At 40.1% G+C, this 16,353-nt stretch overlaps 1 protein-coding gene across 3 annotated transcripts in view; it reads right to left on the bottom strand.

The window, feature by feature from the left end:
- afap1l1a (actin filament associated protein 1 like 1a) overlaps window positions 1-16,353 on the bottom strand; it is a 211,746-nt gene that overhangs the window by 27,046 nt on the left and 168,347 nt on the right. For all 3 annotated transcript variants that reach the window (XM_043703824.2, XM_087995440.1, XM_043703823.2), the window contains exons 12-14: window positions 9,490-9,701; window positions 7,688-7,833; window positions 7,156-7,237 (exon numbers count right to left, since the gene is read on the bottom strand). In XM_043703824.2, the coding sequence (XP_043559759.2) occupies window positions 7,156-7,237; window positions 7,688-7,833; window positions 9,490-9,701 (440 nt within the window). The remainder of the gene's footprint in view (window positions 1-7,155; window positions 7,238-7,687; window positions 7,834-9,489; window positions 9,702-16,353) is intronic.

The following is a 16,353-nucleotide window of genomic DNA, read 5'->3' as shown; positions in this document are numbered from 1 at the left end:
TACAATGTGATTTTGATCAGAAGAGCCAATGGGCTGAAGATTGGCAGATGGAGTTTAATTTAGATAAATGTGAGATGTTGTGTTTTGGAAAAGCAAATCAGAGCAGGACTTATACGCTTAATAGTAAGGTCCTGAGGTGGGTTGCTGAACAAAGAACCTTGGAGTTGCAGCTTCATAGTTCCTTGAAAGTAGAGTCACAGGTATAGAGGATAGTGAAGAAGGTGTTTGGTATGTTTTGCTTTATTGGTCAGAGCATTGAGTATTGGAGTCGGGAGGTCATATTGAAGCGGTACAGGACATTGGTTAGGCCACTTTCAGAATATTGCATGCAATTCTCATCTCCTTCCTATTAGAAGGATGTTATGAAACTTGAAAGTGTATAGAAAAGATTTCCAAGAATGTTGCTAGGGTTAGAGAATTTGAGCTGCAGGTAGAGTCTGGGATTGTGTTCCCTGGAGTGTTAGAGGCTGAGGGATGACCTTATAGACGTTTATAAGATCATGAGGTGCATGGTTAGGGGATAAATGGGGTGAGGAGAGGTTGGGTGGGGGGTGGATTCCAGAACTAGAGAGCATAAGTTTAGTGTGACAGGGGAAAGATATAAAAGTCACTTAAGTGGCAACCTTTTCACACAGAGGGTGGTCCGTGTATCAAATAAGGAGCTTGTGGATCCTTGAAAAGTATATATTCGTCAGGAAAGGAGGATGTGCTTCAGCGAAGGAGCTATGGCTTACTAAAGATGTTGAATTTCTTGCCAAGAGGAAGAAGAAGGCTTCTGTAAGGGTGAGATGTGAAGGCTCAATTAGGGTGCTTGAGAGTTACATGTTAGCCAGGAAGAACCTAAAGAGAGAGCTAAAAAGAGCCAGGAGGGGTCATGGGAAATCTTTGAGGAGAAAGTGAGGTCTGCAGACGCTGGAGATCAAAGCTGAAACTTTATTGCTGGAACAGCACAGCAGGTCAGGCAGCATCTAGGGAACAGAAGATTCGACGTTTCGGGCACATGCCCTTCTTCAGGAATGAGCAGAGAGTGTTCAGCAGGAGAAGATAAAAGGTAGGGAGGAGGGACTTGGAGGAGGGGCGTTGGAAATGTGATAGGTGGAAAGAGGTCAAGGTGAGGGTGATAGGTCGGAGTAGGGTGGAGGCGGAGAGGTCAAGAAGAAGACTGCAGGTCAGGAAGGCGGTGCCGGGCTGGAGGGAATCGGCTGAGACAAGGTGGGGGGAGGGGGGATGAAGAAACTGGTGAAGTCCAAGTTCATCCCCTGTGGTTGGAGGGTTCCCAGTCGGAAGATAAGACGCTCCTCCTCCGACCGTCGCGTTGTTGTGGTTTGGCGGTGGATGAGTCCAATGACCTGCATATCCTCGGTGGAGTGGGAGGGGGAGTTGAAATGCTGTGCTACAGGGTGATTGGGTTGGTTCGTCCGGGTGGCCCAGAGGTGCTCTCTGAATCGCTCCGCAAGTAGGCGGCCTGTCTCCCCAATATAGAGGAGGCCACACCGGCTGCAGCGGATGCAGTAGATAATGTGGGTGGAGGTGCAGGTGAATCTGTGGCGGATATGGAAGTTTCCTTTGGGGCCTTGGAGAGAAGTGAGGGGAGAGGTGTGGGCGCAAGTGTTGCACCTCCTGCGGTTGCAAGGGAAGGTGCCGGGAGTGGAGGTTGGGTTGGTGGGGGGTATGGATCTGACAAGGGAGTCGCGGAGGGAGTGGTCTCTACGGAAAGCTGATAGAGGAGGGGAGGGAAATATATCCTTGGTGGTGGGGTCCGTTTGGAGGTGGCGGAAGTGACGGCAGATGATGCGCTGTACATGGAGATTGGTGGGGTGGTAGGTGAGGACCAGTGGGGTTCTGTCCTGGTGGCGGTTGGAGGGGCGGGGCTCAAGGGCGGAGGAGCGGGAAGTGGAGGAGATGCGGTGGAGGGCATCGTCGATCACGTCGGGGGGGAAATTGCGGTCCTTGAAGAAGGAGGCCGTCTGTGTTGTGCGTATTTTGAACTGGTCCTCCTGGGAGCAGATGCGGCGGAGACGAAGGAATTGGGAGAATGGGATGGCGTTTTTACAGGGGGCGGGGTGGGAGGAGGTGTAGTCCAGGTAGCTGTGGGAGTCGGTCGGTTTGTAGTAGATGTCCGTGTTGATTCGGTCGTCTGAGATAGAAACAGAAAGGTCTAGGAAGGGGAGGGAAATCTTTGGCAGGTCTGATCAAGAAACACCTTAAAGCTTTCTATAGGTATTTCAGGAATAAAAGAATGACGAGAGCAAGATTAGAGCCAGTCAAGGACAGTAGTGGGAAGTTGTACGTGGAGCCTGAGGAGATAGAAGAAGCACTAAATGAATATTTTTTGTCAGTATTCACACTGGAAAATGGCAATGTTGTTGAGGAGAATACTGAGATACAGGCTATTAGACTAGACGGGATTGAAGTTCATAAGGAGGAGGTCTTAGCAATTCTGTAAAGTGTGAAAATAGATAAATCCCCTGAGCCGAATGGGATTTATCCTAGGATTCTCTGGGAAGCCAGGGAGGAGAATGCAGAAACTTTGGCTTTGATCTTTGTGCCGTCATTGTCTACAGGAATAGTACCAGAAGACTGGAGGACAGCAAATGTCGTTCCCTTGTTCAAGAAGAGGCGTCAGAACAATCCTGGTAATTATAGACCAGTAAGCCTTACTTCGGTTGTGTGTAAAGTGTTGGAACGGATTATAAGAGATAGGATTTATAATCATCTAGAAAGAAATAAGTTGCTTAGGGATAGTCAACACAGTTTTGTGGAGGGCAGTTCGTGCCTCACAAACCTTATTGAGTTCTTTGAGATAGTGACCAAACAGGTGGATGAGGTTAAAGCAGTTGATGTGATGTATATGGATTTCAGTAAGGCATTAATAAGGTTCCCCATGGTAGACTATTGCACAAAATATGGAGGCATGTGATTGATGGTGATTTAACGGTTTGAATCAGACATTGGTGAGCTGAAAGAAGGCAGAGGGTGATGGTTGATGGGAAATGTTCATCCTGCAGTTACTAGTGGTGTACCGCAAGGATTTGTTTTGAGTCCACAGCTGTTTGTCATTTTTATAAATGACCTGGATGAAGGTGTTGAAGGATGGGTTAGTAAATTTGCAGATGACACTAACACTGATGGAGTTGTGGACAATGCGGAAGGATGTTGCAGGTTACAGAGGGACATAGATAAGCTGCAGAGCTGGGCTGAGAGGTGGCAAATGGAGTTTAATGTGGAAAAATGTGAGGTAATTCACTTTGGAAGGAGTAACAGGAATGCAGAGTACTGGGCTAATGGTAAGATTCTTGGTAGTGTGGATGAGCAGAGAGATCTTGGTGTGAGAAAAATATAGATTTCAGTTCATGGGACAGTAGCATCAGGATTGGGGAAAATGGAATTTGTGGTGTTGAAATGGTCTACTCCTGAACCATGCTGGGACTGGTTTTCCTGTGATTTTCATAAGTAGAACCACAGAGAGAGTTTTAAATAGATCCCTGAATGTTGCCACCCAGGTTGATAGGGTTGTTAAAAAGGCATATGGTGTGTTAACTTTTATTGGTAGAGGGATTGAGTTTTGGAGTCGTGAGGCCATGTTGCAGCTGTACAAAACTCTGGTCGCCGCATTATAGGAAGGACATGGCAGCATTGGAAAGGGTGCAGAGGAGATTTACCAGAATTTGCCTTTTATGGAGGAAAGGTCTCATGAGGAAAGGCTGAGGGACTTGAGGCTGTTTTCGTTAGAGAGAAGAAGTTTGAGAGGTGACTTAATTGAAACATACAAGATGATCAAAGGATTAGATCGGGTGGACAGTGAAAGCCTTTTTCCTCGGGTGGTGATGGCTAGCATGAGGGCACTTGGCTTTAAATTGAGGGGTGATAGATATAGGACAGATATCAGAGGTAGTTCCTTTACTCACAGAATAGTAAGAGTGTGGAATTCCCTGCCTGCAACAGTAATAGACTTGTCAACTTTCAGGGCATTTAAACGGTCATTGGCTAAACATATGTATCATCATGGAATAGTGTAGGTTAGATGGGCTTCAGATTGGTTTCACAGGTCAGCACAACATCAAAAGCTGTACTGCGCTGTAACATTCTATGTTCAATGTACTCTGGTTGGAGTTGTCTGTTTAAAAGAGGAACTAGACAATGTAAATGCAATGTTGGTTAAGACTAGCAAAATACTAGTGTTAGATCATGATACTGTGAGGAAGATAAATAATAATCCATGATGTGACTGAGCAACCCTACAATTAAAACCAGATAAAAATGGTAACTTTTAAGCTGTCAAACAGGGATGCAACTGACCTTGTAGTCATACTATTACACATCAGTGTGCTATTAGGAGGTCAGTCGTAATAGTTATTTTGAAAGGCTACATTTTATAATAACTACTTACCTGGAACTCAAGACAAAAATAAATTCCAGCTCAGTTACTACTTTCACTCAACTGGAAGCAATATGACTTCATTGCAATGAAACACACAAAATAAATAATTAAAATAATAAATTGCATCTTCTAGGGATGTAAAGGTCAGTTGTGAATGAAAGTTGTGCCATTTACAAATATGCAAAGCATTCAATTTCAACTCGCCTTAAAAATAAAATGTGATTTTGTGACTAATCTCTTGTGACTAACTTAATATCCTGACAGTGGATAAATATTTCAAAGAAGTCATAATTATAAAAGGGTGAATATCGCAAGTCAATATTGATACCTTAAAAGGAGGGACAGGCAACATTATGAAGCAATGACAGAGATGTTGAACAAGGAAGTTGTGCATCTTCACAGTGGAAGACACAAATTACATTCTAGATATTAACTAAAGGATTAATAAAATTGATATGTATAAAACAACAACCATCAGTAGAGAAAAAATGTATTATTTCCTTAATTGTCTCCAAAAGTTGACAAAATCCCTATGATCTGATACCATAGGATTCTAAGAGAGATCATTTGGAAGTAATGCATGTACATGTCTTTTGCTTCAGTTCTACCTGTTGATTTACATATATCCAAGCTTGATTCTTCACCTTCACCAATGTCCCTCTCTCCCTTTCTTTATTTTAAAACTCTCTCTGTGGTTCTACTTATGAAGATCACAGGAAAACCAGTCCCAGCATCGTTCAGGAGTAGACCATTTCAACACTACAAATTCCACTCTCCCCAGTCCTGATGCCAGTGTCCCGTGAACTGAAATCTATTTTTCTCACACCAGTCCTCCAGCCATGCACTAACTCTTTGAATCACCCTATGCCAGTCTGAAATTGGCTGAACTAAAAGTCAATTTCTTGAGTTTGTGAAGTCATTTACTGGAGTAATGCAGGAGGGAGGATGGATGGACTCTACAAAGTGAATGTTCCGAGTACATTTTTTTAGTAAAGCTAGTGTGCCTACAATGCAAGTAGACAATGTTTTGGTCTCATTGATGAAGGACCAGCATTTGCTGTTCACATTACTGACAGCAGCCCTGAAATATTTCACATGCTTCAATTTACAGACTTGTGGCAATCCAGAACCTGAGCCAATCCACCCAATGTTAGCTCAGAATCGTGCAAGTCAAACAGCATGGTTCTTTATCAAAACAGACTGAAAAAAACATCTCATTAAGAGACGGAACAGTTAAATCATGAAGCAGCAGGAACTCTAAAATTGATTTAAATCATGAACAAAATGTGAAATAGGGATTGTGAATTGTAGTTGAGATTAAGGGGGGGGGGGGGGGGGGGGTGGGAATGGAGGGACAGGGAAGAGTAGTTACAAAAATAGGTGTTGCTTAACTTCCAATGCAATACTCAACTTTTCAGGGCCAAATAGGTTGATGAACAGTAACAACAATTTATATAATTAAAATCTTTCTTCTGAATGCATTAACTCCAACATTTTCAGTACTTTTGAGAGTAGTCTTGATGGCTTGTGTTTCCAGTTAAGCCTGCTGAAACAATTTCAATGCTGATTTGATTGGGGGGTGGGGAGGGCATGGGGGGGGGGGGGGGGGAGCCACAGCAGTATGCCCTAGGAATTTTTGAAGGAGGAGTTTTTTTTACAGTTAACTGTAAGGGTGGATGTTTAAAGTTTCTGGCTGATTCACTCTGTGCTGTTAGCCTCATAATTATCACTGTCACAAAATCTGGTAATTTTACAATATTTGATAAAAACTATATGGTTTGCCCCCTGTTGGTTTCTGTTTAAATATTTCTTCAGAACATTTCTCACCATGCTGCATTTTGGAAAAGCAAATCAGGGCAGTACTTATACACTTCATGTTAAGATCCTGGGGAGTATTGCTGAACAAAGAATACTTGGAGTGCAGGTTCATAGTTCCTTGAAAGTAGCGTTGCAGGCAGATAGGATACTGAAGAAGGTGTTGGGTACGCTTTCCTTTATTGGTCAGAGCATCGAGTAGAGGAGTTGGAAGGTCATGTTGCGGCTGTTTGGGACATAGATTAGGCCACTTTTGGAATATTGCGTGGAATTCTGGTCTTCCTACAGGAAGGATGTTGTGAAACTTGATTTGGAGGTGCTGGTGTTTGACTTGGGTGTACAAAGTTAAAAATCACACAACAGCAGGTTATAGTCCAACAGGTTTATTTGGAATCATCCGAAAGCTAGTGCTTCTAAATAAACCTGTTGGACTGTAACCTGGTGATGTGAGACTTTTAACATTGTGAAACTTGAAAGGGTTCAGAAAAAATTTAGGAGGATGTTGCCAAGTGTTGGAGGATTTGAGCTATAGGGAGAGGGTGAATAGGCTGGGGCTGTTATCCCTGGAGCGTTGAAGGCTGAGGGGTGACCTTATAGAGGTTTATAAAATCATGAGGGTCATCGATAAGACAAATAGACAAGGTCTTTTTCCTGGAGTGGGGGAGTCCAGAACTAGAGGGCATAGGTTTAGGGTAAAAGGGAAAGATATAAAAGGGGCCTAAAGGACAACTTTTTCACACAGAGGTTGGTGCCAGGGGAAGTGGTGGAAGCTGGTACAATTACAGCATTTAAAAGGCTTCTGGATGGGTATATGATAGGAGGGGTTTGAAGGGATATGAGCCAAGTGCTGGCAAATGGAACTAGTTTAGGTTAGGATAACTGATTGGCATGGACGGGTTTGACTGAAAGGTTGGTTTCTATGTTGTACATCTCTATGGCTCTATAATTGGATACCTTACCTGGACTTTCTCATACGGTACATCATCATATGTTCTGGAATCATATAGATAAAGTGCTGAGTTATTTGAGGAGGATGCCCACCTAGGTATTGAAACAGAATAAGTTAATCCTAAACATGGCCACATTTTACATGCAGAAACAACAGTATATCCACTAACTTTATCATCCAGAGATTAGGGAGGGGGAGATTTCTGCTTCTACCTATTGTCTAGTTAACCCTAATGAAAATGCATCACAATATTATGTGAACAAAGAACTATTAGCTTATATGAGCCATCATATTAAAATGATTCACTCACGATCACTATCAAAATCCACACAAGACGACAGCCTATGGCTAGTTTTAAAGTAGTAGTAAAAATGTTAATTAAAATTGGACAGCTTCCTCCCCACATATTTTACTGTTTCAATTCTAAATACTAATTGCAGTGTAAGGATTTGATCTTTTAATAAACAAATGATTATAAACTACAAGCCAAAAAAAAGGTTAATTTGAAACTTCACCTTCACAATAATGAATAAAGCTCTCACCAGAAGGAATGTCTAACAGCATCCATTATGTTTGCTATTGTTTCCACATCCACATAATCATAATGCAAAGCCTCTGGTTTTGTGTTGGAGCCTGTCTCAGCAAGTAGAAGTCCTAGCCACCTCCCCATCTCCTCAGAAGAGCTTGTCTGCAAGTGAGGCACAAGACAGCATTATGAATGATGCTCTAGAAATCATAATGCTGAACAAATTTATCAACAAGGAAGTCATTTCAAAACATTACCAGAACACGCTTTGAATTTTTAAAATTGAATTACAAACATGTCTGATGTACATTGTTTTAATTCTAACATTAATTTCCATAGTACGTTATTATAGAAAGACTAGGCCAATTGTATTCCTTTATTGCTGGTATATGGTATTGATATGTTTATAATGCGGTCTCAGACATTAATTGAATTAAATAAATAAAGGTTGTGCTTTGAATTAATTTTGCTACAAAAGTGTTGAGGATTGCCACAAAAATGACAACCAATGCTTGAGCTTTATATTCAACTCCAACTTTTTATAATGTGTCTTGTTTTATACACAAGGAATCTATCTATCTATCTGGCTGCCATTGTGTTGTAAAATGTGCTCAAAAATGACCTTTGATTATTTGGCCCAAAGCTATTATAAGATCCATTTAGCATGTTGTGATTTACTGTTTTTGCTTCAATAATTTTCTATGTTCCTCTATTCCTGAAGACACTAATTTCTCAGGTGAGATACTTCACACAAATGGGCATTGTTCAAGTGTGAACTTTGATGCATATAGCAGAAGGTTATCCATATGAACCATAACAATCAAACCCAGGTGCTCTACTAATTTGCATTCATTTCTGATTTACTTTCTCTGTGAAATGTTCAAGAAAGAAAATCTAACAATTAAACCTGGCCTTATAGAAGTCCTCGACATTCTGAATGGTTTTGATAGGATTGATGTTGAAAAGATGTTTCTACTTGGAGGCAGGTCCTCGACAAAACTTTTAATAGACACTATCAAATTCAATAAGGAACTCTGCAGAAACCTTATATTAAATTCTGAGAATGATAAGAATGGTTTAAGCAAATAGCATGGATATACTTAGGGAATGTTAGGCAAGTACATGACAGAAAGGAACAGAGGCATTTTCAAAGATGTGAGAATATTTGTGCAAACATCAGTACATGGCATACAGGGCTCTGCTGATACAGTAGTGGTGTCCCTACCTCTGTGCCAGGTGAAATGGATTCAATCCCATCTGCCCAGAAGTGTCCTAACATGTCTGAAGGTTGACAAAAAGCAGCAAAATGGCAAATGCCGTTCAGGCTGAAAGACCCATTTCAGTGTTGTAAAACACAATCCAGCCCTAACTCTATGTAGACCTAGTCCTTTTCCATCTATTGTTCACATGGATACACTTCCAGCAATCAGGAGCAGATACTCCGCTGTAATTTACTTGGTGCTAACAGTAAATGTAGAACTGCCATTAGTGCCCTGATTAAGCTTATGCGAAGTAGAGGTGATGATTAAAGCCAGGACCATGTTGGTCTGTTCTCATCACAACATTGTACAAGTTCCCTGTGCTCACAGCAGGTATCTATAGAATGATCCTCCATACCATCTAAGTGACCCAAAGATATTCATAACGCTTTGAATGCAGTTTGATACTAGTCTGAAAAGAACTAAAATACTCAGGAATAAGCTGGAGATGGAAAAGTATCTTCTTTAATTTCATATTTAACTTAGTTGTTCTTTAATAAAAAGTAACCATTATCCAATTATTTAATATCAATGTCTAATTCATTGTAAATAACTGTACCTCCAACACACAAATGTCATGTCCCTTTCGAAGAATCCGAAAAGCAAAGGGATGTTTTGGTCCAAAGCCTGGTATCACCTCACACCCCTGCAGCAGAATGGAGTTAATGTGTGTCCTTAGATCTGTCCTGTCTTTGTGGAAGTACAGTGTATTGCCCACTAGTCGACACCAACGCTCTCTCCAGTAGTTGTTAACCATTACGTTCAAGTAACCTGGAATAGAGTTAAAGGCATAAGGCATGACGTAGACTGGTATAAGTATTTATATATAACTGTTATGATCCAAGATAATGTTACTACTGGACAAATCAGATTCCAGACCTGGTATGATAGATCATACTGTATTTGTTTTTATTGAAACAAAGTGGTCTACCACTGAACCATAAAGACAAAAATGTTGTAGATTTTGCTTCAACAATAAAACAGAAGTTTGTACAAAGGAAATGAAGATAAATTAGAATAATCCAAACTATCTACTTATAATCTGAAATTAAAGATTTTCCAACACATGTAAGATTATAATCCAATTGGTAGTAAAACACTTCATTATAAATTGAAAAGAAGCAAAATAGCTTTTGCATATCACCCAAAACAAACCTCTTGTACAGTTCTCAAAATACCACTCGTAATACACCAGAGTAAGTTTTAACACTGCAGTAGGTTTTAAGTCACTTGTGACTTAACTCTCTCAAGTCTTTCTCGCTCAGCAAACGGCATTTCTATTAAGTTTTTTTAAAAAAGCCAAGTACCACACCTTTAACAAACCTTTACTGCATCACAAACAATCTAAAATAAACAACAGTCCAGTAGCAACGCATAAAATCCATTCATTCTACAACTAGCCTGAAAAATTGTTTTTGAAAAGAAATCACAATGGCTACAGAAATACTTTATAAGTTAAGAATTAACTTCAGACACACAGATAAATCCACCAGTTGTTAACTCAATAACCTGAAACCTATACACACACACACCAAATAACAAAAAAAAATTCCCACAGTTTATATCACAAGTTTGAGAATTATAGCATCATTATGAAAAAGGTCCATTCATCCACCTTCTGGCTTCACATTGCAGAGAGTGCTACAATGGACCATATCTCCAAATCTTCACCCCATTTATCATGATTTTGATCTAGTTATGGCTCTGTTTATAGATGTTGCAGCAGAAATCCACTTAATTCTCTCAGAGAATTTTGGATCCCATTTTAGTGTATGACAACTCAAACATACAATTCAAAAAGACTGGATTCCTTCCAAATTTTATGTTTGAAAAATGGTTACTGATATCTTCAATTATAACTATCAGGGACAATGGTCTACCCTCAATGTTGCTTTAAACCAGCCATGAAGTAGCAAAGAATGCCCTGGTGATGGTATTTTCCCATCTATCCCTCCTTTCATCTTCAAAACAAAGTGCCTACCCTGCACCCGCTCAGTGATAGAACGGAGGTTGGATAATTGAAATTAGAAACCCTCCTCACACCATTCTGTGGAGCTGCATTTCATGCCTGCAAGATGCGACCAAGGTGAACAACAGTGTTGTTGCAAAACACAAATAGATGCTAAATTTGTCTCAGACTCAACTTCATCACAATGAGCAGGAAAGGTTTATTGCCCATACTAGCACCCTGTAGACTCAATGGTCAAGCTTGTTAAATATTGCAACATAACTACTGTTCAATAAGAGGTACAGTGAAACCAAACAAATTTATTTTTATGTGCCATTATCCCAATCTGAATTGAAAAATTTGCGAAATGCAAAAGAACGGTTGTGAATGAAAAGTAATAAGTCCATAAGGCATAGGAGTGGATGCAAGGCCATTCGGCCCATCAAGTCCACCCTCCCCAATTTAATCATGGTTGATGGGCGGTTCAATTCCACTTACCCACACTCTCCCCATATCCCTTAATTCCCTGCGAGATCAAGAATTTATCAAACTCTGCCTTCAAGACACCCAACGTCCCAACCTCCACTGTGCTCCGTGGCAATAAATTCCACAGGCCTACCACTCTCTGGGTGAAGAAATGTCTCCTCATTTCCATTCTAAATTGATCCCCTCTAATATTAAGGCTGTGCCCACAAGTATGAGTCTCCTCACCTTCCCAACGTTCAACCTTTCTAAGTCATGCATTACCTTGTAAGTTTTTATTAGATCTCCCCTCAACCTTCCAAACTCTAATGAATACAATCCCAGGATCTTCAGCTGATCATCACATGTTAGGCCTACCATTCCAGGGATCATCCGTGTGAATTTCCGCTGGACACGCTGCAGTGCCAGTACGTCCTTCCTATGAAATATGGACAAAACCCTAATGCTTAAAAAAATGTAAACTCTAAACTGAATCCAGAGTCCAGATCCATGTTTAACACCTGTGCACTTCAGTTTGTAGTTTTATCGGCTTCCCACTATAAGTTGTTCCTGAAAAGAAACGTCACTGAGAAAAAAATCTCAAAACAACCAAAGAAATCTGATTTATTCAAATGAGCTTCCAAAGCTTAGTCTAGGTAGTGGGGGAGGAGTTTTTTTTATTGTCCTGTCTCAAAACTTTAGAACTGTTAAGAGTTATATGAAACCACAGTAACTACCCTGCTGCAGTATAAATAAGTGAACTGATTTGTCAGACTGGAAAATCATTTTCAGATTAAAGACAACTAAAAAGAGGCACGTCATATTGTAATTAACATGGGCAGGATTTTCCTGCAGGTTTCAAGATCTTGCCATTCAGACCAGATGGGTTCCTAAGACCATTCATACTAATTGGCCAGTTTTGGGCTCACCATCTAATTAAAGGTGGTGTGTGCTACTTAGATATTACTGGTCCAGTCAGAAGGCTGGGAACCTTGAAGCCTCGGCCATCCAACTCAGAGAGGAGGCTCGTATTCAGGAATTTTGGATATTGAGGGGGCACCTCAACATAGAGATAGTATCAGAGATTAGAAATAAAACAATTAAAATCAAAAGCTTTGAAAAGGGTAGGCTGCTCCGCTGGACACACTGGGGCCATGAGTCATCGCCCTGCTCCATGGAATCTCCAGTTACAACTGCTCCTTGTGTTAGCTATAGGGAAACAGTCTGCTCAACAGTACTGGTCTCCTGATGGGGCGTCAAGAGGAGAGTGAAGGGGGGAGCTGCTGTGCTGCCAGCAAAACGTCAATGGGCTGGGAATCCCCAACATCAACCATCCAACCTCCCCACTGGGAGACTTTCTTGGTGATAGGGAATAGCTCCAACACAGCTCTCATTCCCCCCAACACTCGACCACATTCAGTCTCCCTGCCTGTCACCCTGGGACTGGAAAAGCCTGCTCATGAAATCGGTTTATCCCTTCATCTTCAATCCAAAATACAAGCCTGAAATCGTAGGGTAGGGAAAATCATCACTTAAAAATATTGAGTGATCCTGGCTGGCATCGAAAGAGTGATGGAGAAGTGGTCAAACATAGTTTAATTATTTTCGAAAAAGTCTACACTAATGATTATTTTGACACCATCTCAGGTGCTATAACATCTGATTGTGATTATTGCTAGCCCGACAGTATCATCTGGCTCCCGTTATTCTGTTACAAATAAAAGCTTAAATTTGGTACAGTTTAAAAAGGGTCACTTGTTAATGGATATTATATATGCAAATATGTTGTAGTTTTACTCACAATGTACACATCCTCAAAGCCCAACATATTCACTATGTTTACTTGCATGTCAAATGGCTCCTGGCACCTTGTAAACCTTTCTTGACAGCCTGTCTAGAGCATTGATATCTTAATTATTCCCAGCATCCGTGTAACTTTTATTGAGATTGAAGCAGCAAAAGAGAAACATATTAGCTAGTCATGTGGTACAGGTGTCCTTGGTAAGTGTCTGGTTGGTGGGAATTCATGATATCCACTGTACATGTGGCAAACAGACTGAAATTCTGACCTTCGCTGGAACTCATACTCAAAGCTCGAACTGTACTGGCATATGATTGAGTGTTTGTTGACTTGAAGCTGATTTTTCCTGGATGGTAATGGATTTAACAGCAATTGTGTCACTGAAATTGTCTTGATTTCCAAAAAGTCAAATGCTCCTCTTAGGGTGAAAAACAATAAGAATCTTTTTGTCCTTTTCCTGTCAGTTGAAATTGTCTTTATTCTTACCGAAAGGCCGTGTTTTCTAGATTCTTGTCCTTCATTCAAAATTTTTCTCCTTGCTATTTGCCTCACCATATTATCAACAATGGGTTCTCTTCTCTAAACCTAGTTGGTGTGTAAGCCCAGTGTTTCTCATTATCCAGTTTCTGAATTGTTTTGCATGGTCAAGCACATCCTGGTTACTTATCACGAGGCCTGTATGGTACATTTCAGGATGCTGGACACCATCATTTTGTGGAATCATTGGTTGTAAAGGACTCTTGACATATGGAGAATGCCCTACATCTATTTGCAGACCACACCATATGGGCAAATACCAAAGTCTAATAAATGGTATAACTCACTGATCATATAATATGAATTTGTTGGCAATCTCCTTGATGTCTTAGCTAATAAATACAACACCTGGTGGGGGACTGAATTACAAAGCAGAAAGTACCCAGGATTCATGCTAAGCCAATCCCAACCAGGAAAACAGAAATGGCATTACAATTGGTCACAACAGTGCAAATAGCTGGTCTTTGAAATAAAAACATTTTGAAAATAATGACTTTGACTAACAGCAACCTGGATGCAGTGGCAAATGCCACTGTTATAATAGTTTTGAATTCTATTCTTCCCACAAGTTATCTGGGAAATAGTGACTTTTAAGTTTTGTGTTTTAACACAAAATTAATACATACATGTTTTAAAAGCCACAAACCTTTGGAATTGAAGAAAATAAGTATGGCTAAAGTCAGATTGTTAAAAGCTCAGCTAACCCCAATATTACCCGCCCATGTCTCATTAAGTCATGGTGGCCCATATTCATTCTGAGACCTGTAGGATTTGATTTCTCGGAATCCACACCCTAAGATAAGGGAGTTATCAATTTTAATTCTTGATTGCCTACTGTTTAATCATTTTGTCAAAAGAGACACAGAGAGACAGAGAAAAGATGTCTGCAGCCAATAAACACTTAATCAGTAAACTACAATAAAGACCTGGGCTTGATGTGAGATGTAGAAAAGCAATAATTCATTTATTGCGAATAAAATTTCTACAAAAAGGTATCACCACAAGAAAAGATTTGTTTGTTTTGCCTCAACTGGATGGATAGGAATTCCTAAGATTTTCATTTACCCTTACTGATGGCAGTTTGTCTTCTGGTTTATTTTCTCTCTCAGGAGACTGCATGACTACAGGCATGAGTAAGAAGAGTCATATTGTTTGAGGTATCATGAGCTGCTCTTTTCTTGTTTGTCATTTTCACATGATCATAAAACAGCAATGAAACTGGTATGGAAAGTGCATATGGTATTTTTCAAGGTATGAAATGAAAATTGATTGCAACTTTTGTTAGAAATTATTTATCAGTATTTCCATTAGCTGCCATAAGAAAAAGCAGCTTAATACTTTAAATCTGGTATTGTGTCATGAAAACGTTTCTCATCCACCCATTGAAGGTTCAGACCTATATCTATGGAAAGCATGCAAAAGACACGATATCCCATACCTGGGGAAGTGCATGGTTAGTTTGCTCCAGAGGTGAAATTTACAATTAGCTATTTTTCAGGAAAGGTACACTCCAAATAGTAACACACTATACTAATTAAAGAAGTATGGGGGCTTATGTTGTTGGATGTTTTGGTTCAGCATTCACAGGTACTGTTGAGAGATAAACTAAGGGGGAAGCTTATGTCTAAGGAAATTATGTTACTGTGGCAATCAGCCTTTGCAAAGACACATGCAAAACAAAGTTTTCAGTTTTGATCACTAAACAATGGGAACAACATAGAATGATTGGAGACCACACAACGGCTAAACAATTGATACTTAAGCTGCGAGTATTGAGCTGAGATAAAATTCTGTACTTCAATATAAGGTTAGAGCTGATAGAAAACTCTATGTTTCCCATGTATAAGTTACCCATCTTATTGGTAACTTTTGTTGCTAAGTTCAAGATTTGAGGATTGAGGCTACCATTTAAGTTTAAGAAAATAGGAAATATAGGCAACACTTTATTGTAAAATGGTGATAATATTGTAGAACAAATTACTAGAAACTATGATTGTTTTCAAGGAGCAATAAAAACAGCTATAGTCATTGTAACTATGGGTAGAATTTTCCCAGATCTTGAATGACATGGGCAATGGCGAGATAGTTGGGAAAATAATGGTGAGATTGGAAAAGTGAGACTCTCAATGTCAAGATGAAGTTAGATTTTCCATACAAACTTTTAATGACCAGAAGAGAATCCTGGTAGTAAGAGATGAACTGCCAATTGCATCAATTAGCTTTTTAAAAAAAGTTATTCTTGGGATAGGCCAGAGTTTATTGTCCATCCTTAATAAACCCTTGAACTGAATGGCTCATTGGGGTTCATTTTGGGCTCATTTCAGAAGGCAGTTCAGATCCAATCACATTACTGTGGATCTGGGGTTTCACGTATACCAGACCAGATAAGGATGGCAGGTTTCCTTCCCTGAAGGACATTAGTAAATCTGATGGGCTTTTATGACAATTGACAGTTGGTACATGGTCACTATCAGGCCAATGTTTAATTCTGTATTTTTAAAATAGAACTTAAATTTCACCATCTACCACAAGAGATTCAAACCTATTTCTCCACAGCCTTAGCCTAGCTCTGTGATTACTAATCCAGTGACATTACAACAATGCCACCATCAGCGGCATCATCTTATTATTACCTAACCTCACAACTTTTATATGCTATTTCCCCAGGCAGCAGA

The sequence above is a fragment of the Chiloscyllium plagiosum genome, unplaced genomic scaffold, assembly GCF_037043375.1.
Source record: "Chiloscyllium plagiosum isolate Xiang-an unplaced genomic scaffold, Cpla_swu_hap1 HiC_scaffold_16, whole genome shotgun sequence".
NCBI lineage: Eukaryota > Metazoa > Chordata > Chondrichthyes > Orectolobiformes > Hemiscylliidae > Chiloscyllium > Chiloscyllium plagiosum.
Note: the sequence above shows the minus strand (reverse complement) of the source record. Positions and strands in the feature narration are given on the sequence as shown.